Source organism: Tenrec ecaudatus, chromosome 8 (genome assembly GCF_050624435.1).
Source record: "Tenrec ecaudatus isolate mTenEca1 chromosome 8, mTenEca1.hap1, whole genome shotgun sequence".
NCBI classification, from domain to species: Eukaryota; Metazoa; Chordata; class Mammalia; order Afrosoricida; family Tenrecidae; genus Tenrec; species Tenrec ecaudatus.
The window spans coordinates 46,163,656-46,180,404 of NC_134537.1; the positions used below are offsets into that span (position 1 = coordinate 46,163,656).

The window sequence follows — 16,749 nt, forward strand, 5'->3', positions numbered from 1 at the left end:
TCTCCATCATTGTTTTATCCTATTCTAGCACCTTATCCCCCCATCTCACTCTTCTGGGTTCAATAATCTGTTGCAATGACCATAAAGAACGCAAGGCAATATACTCACAATTGCAGGATCAGAAAACACTAAGCATACAATCTTAGTGTTGGCCTCCAGCAGCACTCTTGTCAGTCAACAGCCAGCTCTTTCATTTGTCCTCAGTCTTTCAGTCATGCAGTCCCTTGGCTTCTGTTCTGCCTCTGACAGCCAGGAAGCCCATCTGCTGCTCTGCCGCACACCTCATGTTTATTTCCAGAGACTTCACTCCTTTTCTGTGTCTTGGCATGGCTCCTCTGCTGCTACTACCACTTCAGGTAGCGATCTCGTGTGCTCTGCTGGTAACTCTTCTCTCTTGATGGTCCTGAGAATGGCTCTCTCATACCCTGGGGCATGGCAAAACTGACCAGTCCTTGATTAAGAGACATCTACACCTTATTTGCTTGGTTTCATCCAATAATTTTATGGGAGTTATAAGTAAAATGATTAGTAATTAATTTTACTTCACCAGATACCACCTTCTGACTCCTCTATAACCATTGTCTTTTGCAAACATGAAAATTAACTACCTTACCCCACTTTTCAGTTATATCTTCTATAATTACAATTTTTATAATTACAACTCACCTGGTCAACAATTACTTACACCTGAATCATATGAGCCTATCAATATCTTCCGCACGGTCTCCTCTAGGCCCACCAGGACAAGAGGAAACTGTCTATTGGGGATTCTCTCTTACCTCACTCTTTTTGACTAGAGATACCCATGAAAGCTTCTAAGCCAGCTACTTCATGCTTCTGTCACTCTGCATGTTAGATAGCCAGTTTCTAAGTAGCCTATCTCTTTGAACTTAGTACTTTGAGGAGACAAGCATGCTCTTTGATATGAAGAATTTTCATTTTGGTTGGAACTTTGACCATCTACATTGATTAATGTAGTCCAGTCAAGATCAGACCATCCATCATGATTTCAGCAATGTACACCAGCTCATAGTACAGACATTTTTCTTTTTGTTTAGTTGGGTGTGGTCAATTCAGCCTTACCCATCCAAATTAGGTCAAATGGGAACCAGTAACAAGTGTGAGAGTTCACATATATCTCCCTACACTTCTGATCTTCTAGCCCCTTTACACATACTCATCAGCCCTAGACCCTGGGAGGTAGGTTGTGCTCATAGGCTCAGGAGCTACACATCTCTTTAAACTGCAGACTAGTCAGTCCTTCCTCTTCTCGATCATCTCTAGCCTCCATGGACCAGGTCAATAGGTACCAAAGGGTCATGTTCAAACCCAGCCATTTCTTAATAGCTGTATTTCTCCCACATTGTACAAAACCTTTTATTTCCTATGAACATTTTTAGGAGTTGCTCCTTGTCCTCAGTATTATAAGATTTACCACTGATGTGCCTTGGTGGTAGTCTATTTCAATCTAATGTGCTGAGTACTCATTAGGTTCTTTCAATTTGGGAGCTCTTTCAGTTTGGGGAGAGTTTAATATTCTGAGTATGTAGTACAATAAGAACATAATAATCTGTTTCCCAAATGAAGGAGACAGAAGATATGACCATATTTTCCCGATAGAACAGCCAGCAATTTTACCTCATGGTTGAATGTAGACTAAGGTACCAAACAATAGAAGCACTGTGTGTTCTTTTCAGGAACACTTATACAAAAAAATTTGCTGGACCAGAGAGCAAGTTTTACTGTATTTTGAAGGACTGAGATGATTTAAAATATATTTGTGACAGCAATGAACTTAAACCAACAAAACAAATGTAAGGAAAGCATAGCTAGACGATATAAAGAAATACATTTAGGAGTTAAAAAAAATAATCACAATAGAAATGAAAAAATAGTCCTGATTGAAATGATAATATGAACGTCTCCTAGCTCAAACCCAAAAGCCCCACAAACTCACTGCCATTGAGTTGATTCCCACTCATAACCCGGTAGGACAGGGTAGAAGTGCCATTTTGGGCTTCTGGGATTGTAACATTTTACCAGACTGGAAAACCTTCTCTTTCTCCCATAACACCTAGCAAAATTTGTAAAATGCAACTGAAGAAAAATGTGTATATTACTAAGAAGACACAATGAAAAATCAATGATTAATTATACATATAAAATATTAGAAAAGGAATTGGGGGTGGGTGGGGGTAAAAGGGAGAGGATGCCAAGGAGTCCAGAAAGGAAAAGAATGTGTGGAAACTGATGGTGGGAGGACTCGTACAATCCTGCTTGATGTGACTGAGCTGTGGAATGACATAAGATGTGTACTAACTCCCAATTAGTAATAAATTAAAAAAGAAAAAGAATAGCAATGCCACACAAAGTAGAAGAAAGCTTAATGTAAGAGCAAAGTCATTATCTAGGACTTTAATGACAATCGTTTGCATCAGTAAATAAAGCCTAGAAAATTGGTGGTAGCACTATTTGTAATAAATACTCCCATCTTTTAACCTTCTCGTCATTTGCTTTTCACAGGCAGGGAGGTTTAGCCACCCCTCAGCCCAATGCTGTGCAGATTGTTGGCATGAGTGCTACTCTTCCAAACTTGGAACTCGTGGCTTCCTGGTTGAATGCTGAGCTCTATCACACTGACTTTCGCCCTGTGCCACTTTTGGAATCAGTCAAAATTGGAAATTCCATATATGACTCTTCAATGAAGCTTGTAAGAGAATTCCAACCCATGATACAAGTGAAGGTACATCAGCATTTTTCTACCACCACAATAAATATCTTTTGTCTGAATGCATGTACTAGCAAATTGTTAATTTTTTAAAAATTTGTGAAGTAGGACTGAAAAGCTGTTGTGCATTAGAAAGATTATTAATATTAAGCTATAATAATATTCCTATTAAGCTAATTGTTTTTTGTTGCTAACGTGTCGTGGTAGTGAGAGGAAATGGAGTCATATCTCTTTCAATTTCGATAATTATCATTTCCTGACTAATTTAGTAAAGCAATAATAAAGAAAATGTTATATATGTTGCTGTTATTAGATGCTGTTGAATTGGCTTCAAGTCATCGCAACCCCTAGTGTAGCAGAGTGACCCATGCCTCATCTGGGGTTATCCTCATAATAGTTGCTCTGTTTGAGCCCACTGTCGCCAGTGTGTCAGTTTATCTCATTGAGGGCCTTTCTCTGTCCCCTTGAACCCCTACTGCATTGATATATAGTAGAGTGGGAAGAATATAATTTTCAGAAGTCATATTGACCTATCTCTGGTATTAATTACAATAATATGGTTATAATATTAGTTGAAACACAAAAACTTTTCTCAACTTCGTATCTTCAATTACTAAATAGGATATAATACTTCCAGGATTGGTTTATTCATGTAGTATGTTTAAAAAGTTGCCTAGTCCCCAAGGATGATGTTTCTCCTTAGAGTAGTCAATGCACAGAGAAGACCGTAGGGCTAGCCGCACCACGAGATATGGTGTCCCCTCACTGACCCGTAGCGCTACAGGGCACAGCACTGGAGACACAGTGCAGGAATTGTGCCTGCTCTGACCTCCCCCACACCAGGGTGAAACACCAAGGGAACGCAACAGAGCAGCAAGGGGAGCAAAGCTATGAAGTCCTGGAGGAATCCCAAAAGCAGACTTCAGGAGCAGGGCTTGGCCCCTCATCGGACTCGATTGGAAGACATTCATAAACCTCAACAGACAGACATGGAACTATTTGTAGGCTATTTTCTCCCCAGTCTATCTATAAAGATAGGCAGATAAACAATCCCAAGGAGAAAACAATGGTACCGATGATTCCAGGGGGACGTGGGAGAAGGGGAGGTGGGGGAATGGAAGGGGGAGCCAACAAACCCAGGGACAAGAGAACAAGTGATCTAAAATCGATGTCCAGGAGGGCATAGAATGCTGGGTGGGGGTTTATCAAGTGCAATGTAGCCGAGAGGAATTACTGAGAGCCAAAGGAAGATTGGACATGTTAGTGCGACCAGGAGGACAGTAAAAGGAAATAGAGGAATGAACTAGGAGGCAAAGGCTATTTATAGACATATAAATACAGGCACATACATATGTAAATATATTTATATATAATGATAGGAATATAGGTCTGTGTACATATATTTATATGTTAAGTGTTAAAATAGCAGATGGACATTGGGCCTCTACTCAAGTCCTCCCTCAACACAAGAACATTTTGTTCTAATAACCTGGCCTTTTGTGATGCTCATCTTCCTGACATGATCACTGAAGACAAATGGGTGCATAAGCAAATGTGAAGAAAGCTGATGGTGCCCAGCTATTAAAAGATATAGCTTCTTGGGTCTTAAAAGCTTGAAGATGAACAAATGACTAGCAGGGAAGCAGCAAAGTCTGTATGGAAGAGGACTTTGTTGTGATCACGAGGTGTCAACAGAATCAGGTATTAGGCATCAGAAGATCCAATACACACAATCATATCAATGTGAACAAGGAGGTTCACAGTGGAGACTCAAAGCCCATGTGAAGACAATTGGACACCCCTTCACGGAAGGGTCACAAGGAAGGGACTAGCCAGCCAGGGTACAGTATAGCACCGACGAAATATATAACATTCCTCTAGTTCTTTAATGCTTGCTCCAATCCCCCCCACCCCCACTATCATGACCCCAGTTCAACCTCACAAATCTGGCTAGACAAGAACATGTACAGTGGTCCAGATAAGAACTCTGGACACACGGAATCCAGGACAGATAAACCCCTCAGGAACACTGTAGTGATACCATGAGGGTAGGGGAAAGGTGGGGGGAGAAGGGGGGAACTGATCACAATGATTGGCTTATTAAACCCCCCATACCCCGGGGTGACGAACAACAAAACATGGGTGAAGGGAGACAGTGAATGGTGTAAGATATGAAAATAACAATTATTTATAATTTATCAAAGGGTCATGAGGGTGGGAGGGAGAGGAAGGGAGGAAGAAAATGAAGAGCTGATACCATGGGCTCAAGTAGAAAGAAAATGTTTTGAAAAGGATGATGGCAACATATATACAAATGTGCTCGACACAATGGATGTATGGATTGTTATAAGAGTTGTAAGAGCCTCCACTAAAATGAGTTATTAAAATGAAAAAAGAAACAAAGTTGCCTAGCATCCAGAGGTACTTCAAGAATAGAGTTCCTTCCCACACCTGTAAATAAACTTGAGAAGCTCTAGTTAAAAGTATTTTATTTTTCTAAACCTGATTCTTTAGCACTGAAGTTAAAGAAATGGTTGATATAGAATGAAGCATCTTCTATTTTTATGTAGATTTTTGTTTAATACAGGTATGTATCACTTAATATCCAGCATATATTCTGTGAAACTGGACACTGTGTGATTTGGCTGCTGTGTGAGCACCATATTAAAACCTTATGAACCAGTTCCAGTTGTCCTCAACACCCCTCTGCCACAGTTGCTGCTGGAGCTGCTGGTAGAGGCTGGGAGTGGTTGCAGAAGCAGCAGTAGCTGAAAGGGGAAACAGGAGGGAGCAGAGTACTTACCTCTACTCTCTGATCCACCACCAGACAAAACCAGAGAGCCTGCACCTGCTTGTATCTTCCCTGTGGTTCACTGCTGCAAGAGCTTGGGTTTGGGTCTTCAAAACCATTAGAAGGAAATACTAGACAAAAAGTGAATCTGTTTTAATTTTCTGAGAAAACAAACACAGAAACCTTATAGGATCACAGATGTATATGTATGTCGTTCAACTTGCTTCAAAACATCTAAGGGTCAGCTTGGGATCTGGAATCGGACTAACGTCTCAGTGTGTTTTCTGTCCTAGAGGCATGCATTGGTAGACTCTGCATACTTAGAGGGGAATCATTTTAGGGAGTTGCTTTCAGATTATTTTGGAACTTTGCTGTCTCTGATGACTGGGAAGACAATTAATTTAGATCAATTTATTTATTTTATTTTTTAATGATTCCACTCCTTAGAATTCTGCTACTGGTCTATTATTTATACTTATTTAAAAATTTTAAGAGGTTGCCTTGGGATTTAGAGCATGTTTCAGTAAATAGTCTACTTTCAAATAATATACCAATTCACATGTGGTATAAGAATCTTAAAACAGTATACTTCCAATTCCTTTTTGATTTTTTTGGATACAGTCATACATTTAACTTTTCCATTTTATATGAGTATATAATACATCGATATTGTTATTGATCTGTGGATATTTTGTTATCTTTTGGAGCCTAATTTTTCTGTAAAGGGCCAGCTAGTGAGCTGTTTGAGCTCTGTGCAGTCTGTGTCGCAGTTCATCAACTTTGTGGTTGTAGCGTGAAAGTACACACAAATGAATGAGAATGTGGTCGTGTTCTAACAGAACTTTATGGACTCTGAAATTTGAATTTTACATGGTTTTCATGTGCTACAAAATGTTATTATTCTTTTGACCCCAGTCATTTAAAAATGTAAAAACTGTTGTGATCCCAAGATATATGGCAAAAGGTGAGGAATTAGATTTGGCTTGCAGACCACAGCTTTCCAATCTCTGGTCTAAAACTACCAAAAATATGGGGCGGGGGAGGAGACATTTCTCTTTACTTTCATTTATGTCCTTTCCATCTCGCTTCATTTCTTTTGGAGGGCCAGGTTTCTGTGTGGGGTAATATTCTTTCTGCCTGAAGAATTTTAGGTAGTATAGAGCCAATAAGTATTACTCTAGTTCTGTTTGTCTGAAAAGTGTTTCTTTGCCCAGTTTTAAAAGGGGCATGGTTAATTTTTGCTGTGCATAGAATTCTGATTTCACAGATTGTTGCTGTTCTTCTTTCACTGCTTAAAAGATGCCACTCTGTTTTCTTTCAGCTTGCATAGTTGCTGGTGAGAAGTCTGCTTAACCTTGACTCTTGTTCTGCTCTAGGTGGTGAGTCTCCTTCCCTGACTGCCTGCAAGATATTTTCTTTATCTTTGGTTTCCAGCCGTTTGAACGTGATATGTCTCCATATATGTGTGTGAGAGGGAGTGGGTTTGTTGGTCGAAAGCATCCTGCCTGATGTTTTCTGAGCTTCTTGAACCTATAGCTTGGTTTCTTTTATTATAGCTGATACATTCTTGGCTATTTTTTCTTCAAATATTTCTTCTGTACTGTTCTTTCTTCTCACTGAATTCCAATTATAGGCATCTCAGGGAGTCTGATAGTGTCCCACAGCTCTTGAAGGAGGCTCTGTTGTTTTTTTTCTCTTGTTTGCTTTGGGTATTGTTTTTCCTTCACTCTGTTTTCTGTTGTGTAATTTCTAGTGATGTCCCTTCAAGTGCACAGAGGTTTGGCTGCGTTGATGCTACTGATAAGGCATTTTAATTTAATTTGTATGTTTTCCTGCTGAGATTCTCCATCTCTTCATATGTGTTTTTTACACTGACTTTGACAGTGTGTTTTGTCCTTGCTTTGTGTGTCTAGGGATTTTGTTATAGACGGCAAACTGAGTTGCATAATAAGTACTTTGGTGTTACTATATTTGTACCTGGAAATGTTTTGTCTTCCTTTCCTTTTAGTCACCCCCCCTATTTTTTTTTTTTTGCTGCTGTAAAAAAAATATTCATTAACTAGCAGGCGTCCTCAAACTACGGCCCACGGGCCGTGTGATGCCCGCCGAGGACGTTTATCCGGCCTACCAGGTGTTTTTGCCCCGTTTTGTTTTTTACTTCAAAATAAGATATGTGCAGTGTGCATAGGAATTTGTTCATAGTTTGTTTGTTTTTTAACTATAGTCCGGCCCTCCAACGGGTCTGAGGGGCAGTGACTGGCCCCCTATTTACAAAGTGTGAGGACCCCTGACTAGGGTAATAACAGTGGCTGTAGTGAATGACGTAGCCCAATGGATTCTTTATTTATCCTTGATTTAGTAATAATCCATTGTAAGTGTGAGTTGATCAGTGGGTAGCTTTCACCAATTGTCACGGGAACCTAGATGTCTTACATGCTGCGACTCTGCTATCTTATAGAGCTTTTTGAATCCTCTGTACCAGCCTTTATTTGGCCTGCCTTATTTTTTCTTCATCTTCAAAACCATTTCTTGGGGACTCGATCCAGCTGTAATACCACACTCCTTTTTATTTTAAACATTTTATTAGGGCTCATACAACTCATACATATATCAATTGTATAAAGCACATCTGTACATTCTTTGCCCTAATCATTTTCTTTCTTTTTTTTCCCTCTTTTCTTTTTTTACATTTTATTAGGGGCTCATACAACTCTTATCACAATCCATACATATACATACATCAATTGTATAAAGCACATCTGCACATTCCCTGCCCCAATCATTCTCAAAGCATTTGCTCTCCACTTAAGCCCTTTGCATCAGGTCCTCTTTTTTATCCCCCGTTCCTCCCCGCTCCCCCCTCCCTCATGAGCCCTTGATAATCCACAGATTGTTATTTTGTCATATCTTGCCCTATCCGGAGTCTCCCTCCCCCCCCTTCTCTGCCGTCCCTCTCCCAGTGAGGAGGTCACATGTGGATCCTTGTAATCAGTTCCCCCTTTCCAACCCACTCGCCCTCCACTCTCCCAGCATCGCCCCTCACACCCCTGGTCCTGAAGGTATCGTCCACCCTGGATTCCCTGTGCCTCCAGCCCCCATATGCACCAGTGTACAACCTCTGCCCTATCCAGCCCTGCAAGGTAGAATTCGGATCATGGTAGTTGGGGAGAGGAAGCATCCAGGATCTGGGGGAAAGCTGTGTTCTTTGTCGGTACTACCTCGCACCCTGACGGACCCGTCTCCTCTCCTGAATTGGCCCAGCTGTCTTGGCATTATTAGAATCACACTCTTAAGTGGTTGCTAATAATGCGAAGGCACCTGGTCCAATCTGGTGGCTTCAGTGAGCCCACTGGTCAGTCATTTCTGGTGGCTATTGAGGATTGGTACTTGATGGTGCCAGTGAGGTGGGCTTTCTTCCTGGAGGGCACACTGTCCAGCTGTCAATCCCAGGTGCCCTATGGCTGCCATCACATTCCAGCCCCTGGATCCATGCCTTTTCTTTTTCTAGCTCTTTATTGTAAAGGGTTGAGTCAGTCTCATTAGCGGTTGACCTGAGTTTTGTTGTTGCTATGGTTATTTTTACTGCATTTTAGGCTTTAGATTTTTCTAGTAGAGGAATAGTCATTTTTTTTCTTAAATGGGCTATACAGTATTTTAGGTGTCTGCTGAATCTACAGAAACCCTGGTGTTATAGTAGCAGCTAAGTTATTAACTTGTATTAACCAGGATGGTGGTACAAACCCATTAGTTTCTGCTTCCGTAGACTTACAACCTTGGAAACCCTGTGGAAAACCCCTAATCTGTCTTACAGGTCTTCAAGGATTTGAAATCATCTCAAAGGCAGTGGGTTTGGTTGGGTTTGGTTTGGTAGCAGTGACTCAACTTCATGGTTTTATCATGAAGGCCACCGTAAATAGCACATAAATGAATCAGTGTGACTATGTTTCCATAAAATGTTTAAAATCAAAATAGACCCACAGACTGTCATTTGCCCACTTCAGTTCCAGCATTATGATGGAGATGGTTTTCTGTGTGTTTGGTTTACCCTCCGTTTTTATCTTTTTTTTCATGCCTCCTAGATGACCTTTCCTGTCTCTTACCAATAGACTGCTGTTGCTTGTCACTGAACCTTTCTAGTATTCGAGGTGGTGGAATTCTTTTTTTTTACAGTTTTATTGGCACATAATCCACATATCATACAGTTAAACAGTTCAATCATAGCAAGAAGAATTGTACAATCATACCCCAATCGGTTTTAGAACATTTTGCATAAGTTGCTTTTAAGATGAGTGATATGTTCACAATCAGTTCTAGTGCTCCACCCCCATATACATTGTTTGTTCCCCCAACGCCCTCACCTTCCCTGTCTCCCATTCCTCACGCCTCCCTCCCCTGTAAACCCTTGCATCAGTTCTTATCTCTATGGACCTGCTCTCTCTGTTCTTCACAAACTGGTAAATTCAACAGAAACAAAATAAAGTGGCAAGGGTAACATAATAATAATAGAAAGATAAGAATCCAAATAATGAGTAAGAAAGAAAAGACCACCATCAGTATTTAAAAGGTAAGTAGAAATTTTTGTAATGGAACAAGCAAGAAATACTTGTACCTGGAACAATTTCAGGTTGGGTCAGAGGGAGGTCTACTGACCAAGTGTCATGTTCTATCCAGGATAATCACAATTATAGTAATCTCTGATAGTAAAGCTGTTAGAGTCCCTTGCCTGTAGCCAGAGGGGATCTGCCAGCGGCTCAATCTGACTAGATACTCTGCAGATGGCTTTTAGGCTCCCACTGTCGGCCATAGCTTTCTACAAATTGACTTCTCAATTTAAGCTCTGATACTTTTCCCTTCATCATATTCAAATTTTGTTATTGTCATCTTTAGATCACACAGCTGGTGTGTTTCTTCCATGTGGACTTAGTTGACTCCTCACTTAGATGGCTGCTTGTTTGGACACAAGCCTTTAAGACCCCAGACACTATTCTGATTGATAGCCGGGCACCATCTGCTTTCTTTGCCACACTTTGCTGTAGCACCTTTATCTTCATTTTCTGAAGGTATTGGACATGGTTATGTTATCAGAACTAACTTTCTTGGACTGGGTTTGAGTTAAATGGGGGCCCAGAATCCTTCTGCTTGTCCCTGGGATATGCATGACTCAGCTCTACTTTGTCAGTTGTATTATGATAAAATCAAAACTCCATAAGACCAACAACAGCAACTAACCAAGTAGCAAACAAACAAACCCAAACCAAACAAGCTGAAGTCAGGAGAACAAAACCCATAGAAACAATAAAGTAAAACATTGTTAATTATTCCCCTGGAGTCTAAGGTGAGTATATTGATAACATCATCAGATTTCCCAATGAAATAGCGCCGTCGGTCTACGAAGTACATTTCCACTTGGAGCTGCAACCCATGAGTTGGTTCCCACACAGTTTGATATTCCATTTAATTGAGCTCTGTTTACCTTCATTGTGGGGATTGGTGTCGGGGAAACTTCATGGATCATTTCTTCCAAGTGCAGATCCCTGCCCAACAGATCAAAACCTGTCATATCATTGCAGCGGGGCATCGAGCGAGCGAGGTACTGAATATATGGTGATTCTGGGTTCCTTTCCATTGGATGCCCACCACACCGAGGTTCCCCCCAACGTCCAATAGCTGCCACCTCCACAGGTATGGGGAGGCCACTCTGCTTCCTCTCCCATCTGAGTACTCCAGTCCTTATTCCAAGGGTGCAGGTCACTTCGAGGCAGGGCTCAGTTCATTTTGCCGGGCCTCTTCATTCTTCTGATGTAGCCTCTGGTTTATGCCAGGCTGCCCACAAGGTCAGCTGTCAAGGTCATCATGGACTAAGGTCCGTGGCATAGTTCACTGAGTGTTGAGTAGAAACATATTTGTAGTGTCTACCCAGGAACATAACATTTGATCCCCTGCCTCCCAGGTTCCCTACAATCATTGCTTAGCATCCTTCCCAATGTGAGGTTATGGTACTTCTCAGTCGGTGGTGGAATTCTTGCCTTTCACTCAGCTACTTTGATTCCTGGTTTAGCTCACAACCTTTCCACCTCATACTCAGCCCCTGTTGCCATGACACTGAACAGATTTCAGCTGAGTTTCCATACTAGGATGAATTTGGCCAGTGGTTCTCAATCTTCCTAATGCTGTAACCCTTTAATCCAGTTCCTCATGTTGTGACCCCAACCATAAAATTATTTTAAGTGTTACTTCATAACTGTCATTTTGCTATTATGAATCGGGTGACCCCTGTGGAAGGGTTGTTTGACCCCCAAAGGGTCGCAACCCACAGGTTGAGAACCGCTGCACTAGGCAGAAAGGACTAGCAATCTACTTCCAAACATGAGCCAAGGAGAACCCTGTATGGTTCATAGGGGCCCAGTCCTTTCTCTCTGTTGTCACCATGCGTCCAAGACCAGTGCCTGAGGATTGGGATGGGGGAGTGGAACATTCTGTATTTTTCTGTAGCTCTTCAGTCTTAGGCAGGCACTGTGTCCCTGGATCTTGGGGGTGGGACCCTCTAGGTTATTTTGCTTGTCCCCCAGTGGCAGGGGGTCTCATCTGGATCAAGGATGGTTGTGTTTCTCCCTCTGGGCTAGAGGGGCATCTTCCCGTTCTGTTCCCTTGCTGTATTGGGTCTTCAGCTACGGCCTCAGTAGGAGAGCATGTGTGGCCCTTAAAGCTCGATTGCTTATTTGCTGGTTGAGAGTCATTGGTGAAGCAAAGGGACATAACCTGGATTTCTCAAAAGGGATACAATTTAACGGACAGGGACTTATGAGGTGGCCTCACCTGAGTCCATTGCACACACTGTTACAGAGGAGGTTAACCATCAACTTTATTTTCTTTATGTTTTAGTAACCTGCCTTTTAGATTCTACCTCCACACTATTCCAGATTTCCCTATATGCCCAATTGCCTGACAGGTTAAATATTTCAAAAGCATGTACAGCATTCTTTTTTTTTTAAATTTAATTCGTTTTATTGGGAGCTCATACAGCTCTTATCACAATCTATTCGTACATACATTGTGTCAAGCACATTTGTACATATACAATAATCTTTATGTCAAAATTAAAATTTAATTTATTTAAATTAAATTTATTAACTGTCAAATCCATTTGTTGTCTTAATTCTCAAATCCACTCCCTTTTGTCAGTAGTGTATATAATTATTTTTTTATTGTTGTGTATAATTCTTATAAAGTGCCACAAGACAGAAATCTAAATATTATTTGTTTCTACCTCCAGTTTTCTTCTCCCTACATCTGCTGCTGTCCTAATCTAGGCTCTCCTCATCTCTTCCTGGTATCACAGGAGTAGCCTTCTGTGTTAGTCCAGGCTGACTAGAGAAATAAATGCATAGACACTCATGTGTATAACAAGGAGCTTTACACACAAGAGCAATTGAATAGTGAGAAACCATCCTAGCCCAGTTCAGATCAAGTCCATAAGTCTGATATTAGCACATGTGTCTGATACTAGTCCATAAATTCCTCTGTAGACTCACACAGCACATACCATGATGCTGAATGCAGGAAGATCACAGGCCACTAGGTAGAAGGTCTTGTGGATCCAGTGTCAATGGAAGTATCTTAATGCTGGTGCGGGCCTCCATGTGTCTCCTCCAGCTCTCTGAGTGTCTCAGCAGCAGGAAAGGGAAGGCACAGAGACTAAGTTCTGGCCTCCAGTGAGTTATTTATTTCCATCATACCTTCATATGAAGTTATCAAGCTGCTACCTGATTGACAGACTAGACTCGACCCCTTCACTCAAATTGACAGGACATTATGTAACTGCCAGAACCTTCTAAATAATGGCTTTGCTTTCATCTCCTGCCCCATGCGTTTCCATGCAACAAGCTGAATGGTCTTTTCATTTTTTAAATAAAAGCAAATCTGATCGTATTTCCTGCTTAATATCCTTCAATTCCTTCTTATTATTCTTAAGATAGAAACCAACATTTTTAGTCTGGTCTGACTACAGCCTACCTACCAGCCTTATCTTGTATCATGCTCAATAATGTAGGCAGAGTATGAAACTGGGAAGCTAGGAGCATGCTAGTGACAGACAGATAAACAAGATACTTCATGCCTTTCTCTTTTCTCAAGTTTTCAGTATAGGCACCACACTAATTTGTCCATCCTATGTACATATTTTTACATATTACATTTACACTCTAAATTTTTATTCTCTTGCAACAACAGTTATTTTCAAATAGGTATCAAGGGTTGGTCCATTCATTTCTTGAAGAAGGCTTGTATCTTGGCTTCTGATTGGTTCATTCTACCTGATGAGCATTTTCATTTGCATTTCACATAAATGGAATCAAGAACTACATTTTAGCTAGATTTCTAGCTGATTCTTATGTATACATAAGACCTTGTAAATTATTTTTATAACAATTTAAACATATAAAGCCTTTATCATGAAAAAATAGTGAGCACTGGTATTGTAGTGGGTTAAGTGATTGATTTTTAACCACAAGGTCAGCTGTTTGAATCCACTAGCTGCATCATAGGGAGAGAGGTGAGGCTGTTGGAAACCCGATGGAGCAGTTCTTGTCTGTCTTATGAGGCTGCTATGAGTTAATCGACTTAACAGCAGTGTAAATGTGAGTGTTGACATGTACTAAAAGGAGTGACTTTAAACTAATGTGAACATATTTTAAAGTACCACTAACATGACTACTTCTTCTTTCAGGGAGATGAGGACCATATTGTTAGTTTATGCTATGAGACTGTTCACAATAGTCATTCAGTATTACTTTTCTGCCCGTCAAAGAAATGGTGTGAAAAGCTGTCAGATATCATTGCTCGGGAGTTTTGTAATCTGCATCATCCAGCTGAGGGTAAGTTATGGATGGAAATGAAGGCCTGCTTGAAGGTAACGATAGTGGTCATCTTAGCAGTTCATGGCTTTCTGTTCATTATGGCCACCTCTTGCCTTTTGGGCACTCCGTTATAAAACTGTGTTTTGGTGATTTCAGTATTTTCTTAGTCCTCATTATAGACACGGTACACACTGTGTTACTGTTTTCAGAATACTAGCGTCTACATTAATTACTTAAGTTCTTTTGGGATAAATGGACTATGAAGCCCTTGAACTGTATGCAAAACCTATGTGCACTCATTTTCCTGGGAGAAGTGGCTATAGTTTTCCTTATTATTTCCAAAGGAATGTATGAGCTCTTTAAAAAAGAATAATTTTATGGAAACATTCCATTATATTTTCATTCCATTTTCCCATGAACTTTTTGAAGCTCTTTCATATTTTAAAATCATCTTTCTTAAGGTATAATTTATATACGATAAAATGTATCAACTTCAAGTGCTTAATTTTTAACAACATACACACTATAGTCATGATGTGGAGCATTTCATCACTGTAAAATATTATCTTCTGTTACCCATCGATCTCCCCTCCATTCCCAACCCAGACCACCACGGGACTTTCTGTCACTCTAGAGTAGCTGTACTTTTTCTAAGAATTTCATATACAATAAGACCCCACTATGTTCTATTTTGTGTTTAGTTTCGCTCACCCTGCACAATGTTTCCAAGTCCTCTTATGTTGTTATGTTTATCAGTAATTTGTTAATATTGCTGTATAATTTTAATGATTTTAAGACAAACACTGGTCCCTTACCACTTTAAGTAGCTTATGGTCCTTTAGGGCCTAAGATAAATTAAAGGAAGACATAGAGTAGGTCACAGATTATTAGAATAATTTTCTTCATTATACCCAGTGGTATCACGAAGCAGGTGATAGATATTACTAGGCTGTCTTCTAACAAGTTAACGTTGCCTGAAGTTTATATAGGCTAGGCATGTTCCACCATTATCGTCTCTTCTTGTAGTCCCCCTTAACTGATTATTTCTGTATGACAGCATCTTTAAGATGTACCTTGATAACATATTTCCTAATATCTTTCCTTGTGGTGCCAGTGTCCTGATTTAGCATAGTAGTTCTCCAATGCTAGTCCTTGCATAGAACTGGCCTGTGATGATGATTTTATTAGAAAAATAAAGACACTTTAGTAATTCCCCCCCCCCCCCAACGGTTTAAGTTCTGAAATTGTCCCTCCTAATTTTTTGGTATTACACTGTTATTTATTTTCAAATGAAGGTATTTGTATATGTTTTTTAAAAACTCTTATCCTTACTTAGAAAAATTAAGCCATAGAAAAATTATTTAGGTTCCCAAAAAATTTTGGAAGGTTTTCTTTAAAAAATTTTAGAAGATATTTTAAGAACAATTTTACTAGTTCAGAAATCTGGGAAACTCTTGTAAAAACCTATACCAGGGGCTCAAGTAGAAGGAAAATGTTTTGAAAATGATGATAGCAACTATGTACAAATGTGTTTGATACTTTTGATGTATGGATTGTTATAAGAGGTATATATATAAATATATATAAATGTTTTATATATATGTATATATATATATAAACATAGTTCCTGTTTCTAAGTAAGTTAAGTGATTACTGGGGAGAAAGAGTAAACAGAGGCAAATACCAGAAAGTAAGGTGTGATTAATTACCAGATGGTGCCAAGGATAATGGACTATTTCTGATGTAAGGTAATTAGTCCAAGACAAGATTTTTTGAAAATGGAGTCTAGATTGGTAAGGGGAGGGCATAATGGCCAATAGAACAACAAAGGTATAAGTCAGGAGAAAGGAAAGAATAGGATATGTTTGAAAACACTGAGGTCATTATCCTGATTAAGGATTTTTTGGAAAATGAGAAGAGTTAGATTTTAGGTGGCCTTCTTACATGGCCATGGAGTGGGAACATTTATCCTATAGGTGAAGTGTAAGTGCTTTAAACTTGAAGTAATGCTTGGCTATCCTTTGGTTCTGCATACTCATAACTGAGTACAGCCTGGGGCCTACTCTTCCAATCTCTTTCTTTCTGGCCATCCAAAGAGCAGGCCGTTCTATTTGCTTTTGAATGGTCAGTTCCTATGCCTGTCTTAGACTGATTTGGACCCTTTACCTAGCCCCCTTGTCTTTAAGCAATTGGTTGTACCCAGTCTCTAGTACCTCGAGATGCCAGCTGTTTCTTTAGTCCTCCATTGAACTGATAGATCTTTGTGGGCAGAATTTCTATTGTTTGTTCAGCACACACAGTTTTCCTGCAGTTTCTTCTGTTACATTTCCCAAAAGTCTTCTATTAACATATACAACTTATCTACTTGCTGCCTA

The 16,749-nt window shown here is 40.0% G+C and overlaps 1 protein-coding gene across 2 annotated transcripts in view; it reads left to right on the forward strand.

Moving 5' to 3' along the window:
* Positions 1-16,749, forward strand: part of POLQ (DNA polymerase theta) — a 118,200-nt gene that overhangs the window by 11,578 nt on the left and 89,873 nt on the right. For both annotated transcript variants that reach the window (XM_075556349.1, XM_075556350.1), the window contains 2 exons: positions 2,524-2,743; positions 14,245-14,392. In XM_075556349.1, the coding sequence (XP_075412464.1) occupies positions 2,524-2,743; positions 14,245-14,392 (368 nt within the window). The remainder of the gene's footprint in view (positions 1-2,523; positions 2,744-14,244; positions 14,393-16,749) is intronic.